A 2,500-nucleotide genomic window follows, 5' to 3' on the forward strand; every position below is an offset into this window, starting at 1 on the left:
TGCCGCTGGTGTTCAGAGTTATTACCTGTGCTGACACAAGCCTTCATTCCAGGCTTGAGATTTGTGTCTTTTCATTGAGAGTTCTGTCTTTTCCAGTTACACCCAGTCATATTATGCAAAACATAATAGAGATTTTACTCAAGATGTTAAAAATCAAGTGATGCATGTGCCTAGTGTACCCTTATCAGACGGGTAGTCATGATGGGTATACTGGGCTTCGTATATTTTACCCCAGTATCACTTTGATGGCATGCTCTGCTCTCTCACTGAATAATTAATTAACTTAGCCCTTTCTCTGAAATTGTTGGACTTGTGCCAAAATTTTTAATCAATATATATGTAATTGTTCAAGGTGGAAAGCTGGCAGGTTCGTTAGCACGCTAGGCAAAATGTGTAGTGGTACTTCGTCTGTCTCTGCATTCTGAGTTCAAATTCCGGCAAGGTTAACTTTGCTTTACATCCTTCCGGGGTTAATAAGATAAATACAAGTTAAATCCTGGGGTTGATATAATTGGTTTATCCCCTCCCCCTCCCCCATAATTGCCGGCCTTGTAGCAAAATTTGAAACAAATATACAAAATGTCTTCCTTCCTTTCTTCCACTAAAACCCATTTCTGTTTTGATTAAATTCTGTCTTGAGATGTTCTCTGTCTTCTGTTTCAGGTCCAGAAATGTATCTCCTATATCCATGACAACCTCTCAGACATCCTACGTGCTCCTAGCAACATGAACTGCATCAACGATAAATTAGTAACAAGGTTTGTTGATAACAGTAATAATCGTCCTTTCTACTATAGGCGCAAGGCCTGGAACTTTTTCGGTGGGTGGAGGTGCTAGTTGATTACATCACACTGCTACCCCACCCTTGCCCCTGCCGGTGCTTAAACTGGTACTTATTCTTATCAGCTTAGAAAGGATCAAAACATGAAAAGACAGACAAAATGCCATTAAGCATTTTGTCAAGAACGCTAAGGATTCTGCTAGCTTGCTGCTTTTATATATGCTGCTGCTGCTGCTGCTGCTACTACTACTACTACTACTACTGCTGCTGCTGCTGCTGCTGCTGCTACTGCTGCTACTATTACTACTACTACATCTCTTGAGTGAGTGCAGTATGCTAGCGCAAAAAGAGTATAAATGCAGGCATGACTGTGTAGGTAAAAGAGTGCACTGGGATGTTAGCCAAATGTGTGGCTTCGAAATGACAGGAAAGTGATTTGAACATGAACCAGAAGCTGCGACAAAGAATGAGAGTTGTAGGATCTTATGAGACTTCCCCATAAAGACTGACTGTGATATTGAAGCAAGAAAACCAAACATGATTACAGAGGACAAAATAAACAAACAGCATAAGATCATAGCCTTTGAAATTCTCTAATGCAGCAGAGTGGGTACCAAAGAAATTGGAAAAAAATTGAGAAATAACAGGATCTAGAAAAAGAGCAAATTTGTTATTAGCAATGCAAGCAGCATTATATATATATAAAAAAAACATTTTATGCATTTTAATTAACATGGATACACTGTAAGAAGGCCACACAGCTGTTGTCATCAAGATGCTTTTTCAAGATGACTACTGCAGTCGTGTGGCTTTCTATAATATATCTGCATTAAGTAAGAAGCAAGATGCCAAGCAAACCATATATACTTTCCAACAATATTTATCTTCTCTGGGATGTCACTAATTAATTTGAGAACTTTACATTGTTGGAAAGCATATATGGTTTGCTTGGCATCTTGCTTCAAATTCCTGGAACTCACATCTACAACTTTATCGGTATATTTACACTCTCTGAGATGTTACTAATTGATTTAAGAACTTTACATTATTGGAAAACCTATATGAAATTAGCTGAAGATTACTTAACATATCATATTTGCTGTAATATTTACAGCTTTAATAAATTGTTATAGTATAAAACAATTGTACTAAATTACCGGATCCGTTCTTGTTGCTTATTTTTTGGTTATAATCACCCCACATAATTTTAAGGGTAATACCATAAAAAATTCTGGTGCATCTAAGTTAAGTACCATATTCATTTGAATCTAAATTGTTTTGCATTAAGTAAGATGTATAGAATGCTGTTTTGACATAACATTGTTCCTGCCACTGAGAACAAATTCTAGCTAGCCTGTTGGCTATTTGTGACTTTAGCGATTTGTTAATCACTGTCTCTTCTATACCAGTAGAGGCTAAATTTGTCTTAGCATGCTATTGCTTGTGGATTTTTGTTATTGATGATGCTCAAAGAAGCAGAAATACATATTTAGCAATTCAACTGTCACCGTTGGATAATTTTCATCTGTTTCTGATATTCTGTGCCTGTACATCTGCATGAGATGTTTTCCTAAGATAAATATTTCAGTTCTATATTTAAGAGATGAGGAATTATGTACATTATTTACATTATTTACATTCGATGGATATTTGTCCTCGGATATTTGTTCAATGGATATTTGTCCTCGGATATTTGTTCGATGGATATTTGTCCTCAGA

General features: G+C 36.5%; 1 protein-coding gene across 5 annotated transcripts in view; it reads left to right on the plus strand.

Annotated features, from left to right (window-relative positions):
* The window catches only part of LOC115224501 (uncharacterized protein KIAA1841 homolog), a 35,322-nt gene that overhangs the window by 16,646 nt on the left and 16,176 nt on the right, over positions 1–2,500 (plus strand). For all 5 annotated transcript variants that reach the window (XM_036513228.1, XM_036513229.1, XM_036513230.1 and 2 more), the window contains exon 9: positions 664–758. In XM_036513228.1, the coding sequence (XP_036369121.1) occupies positions 664–758 (95 nt within the window). The remainder of the gene's footprint in view (positions 1–663; positions 759–2,500) is intronic.

Source organism: Octopus sinensis, linkage group LG25 (genome assembly GCF_006345805.1).
Source record: "Octopus sinensis linkage group LG25, ASM634580v1, whole genome shotgun sequence".
Lineage (NCBI taxonomy): Eukaryota > Metazoa > Mollusca > Cephalopoda > Octopoda > Octopodidae > Octopus > Octopus sinensis.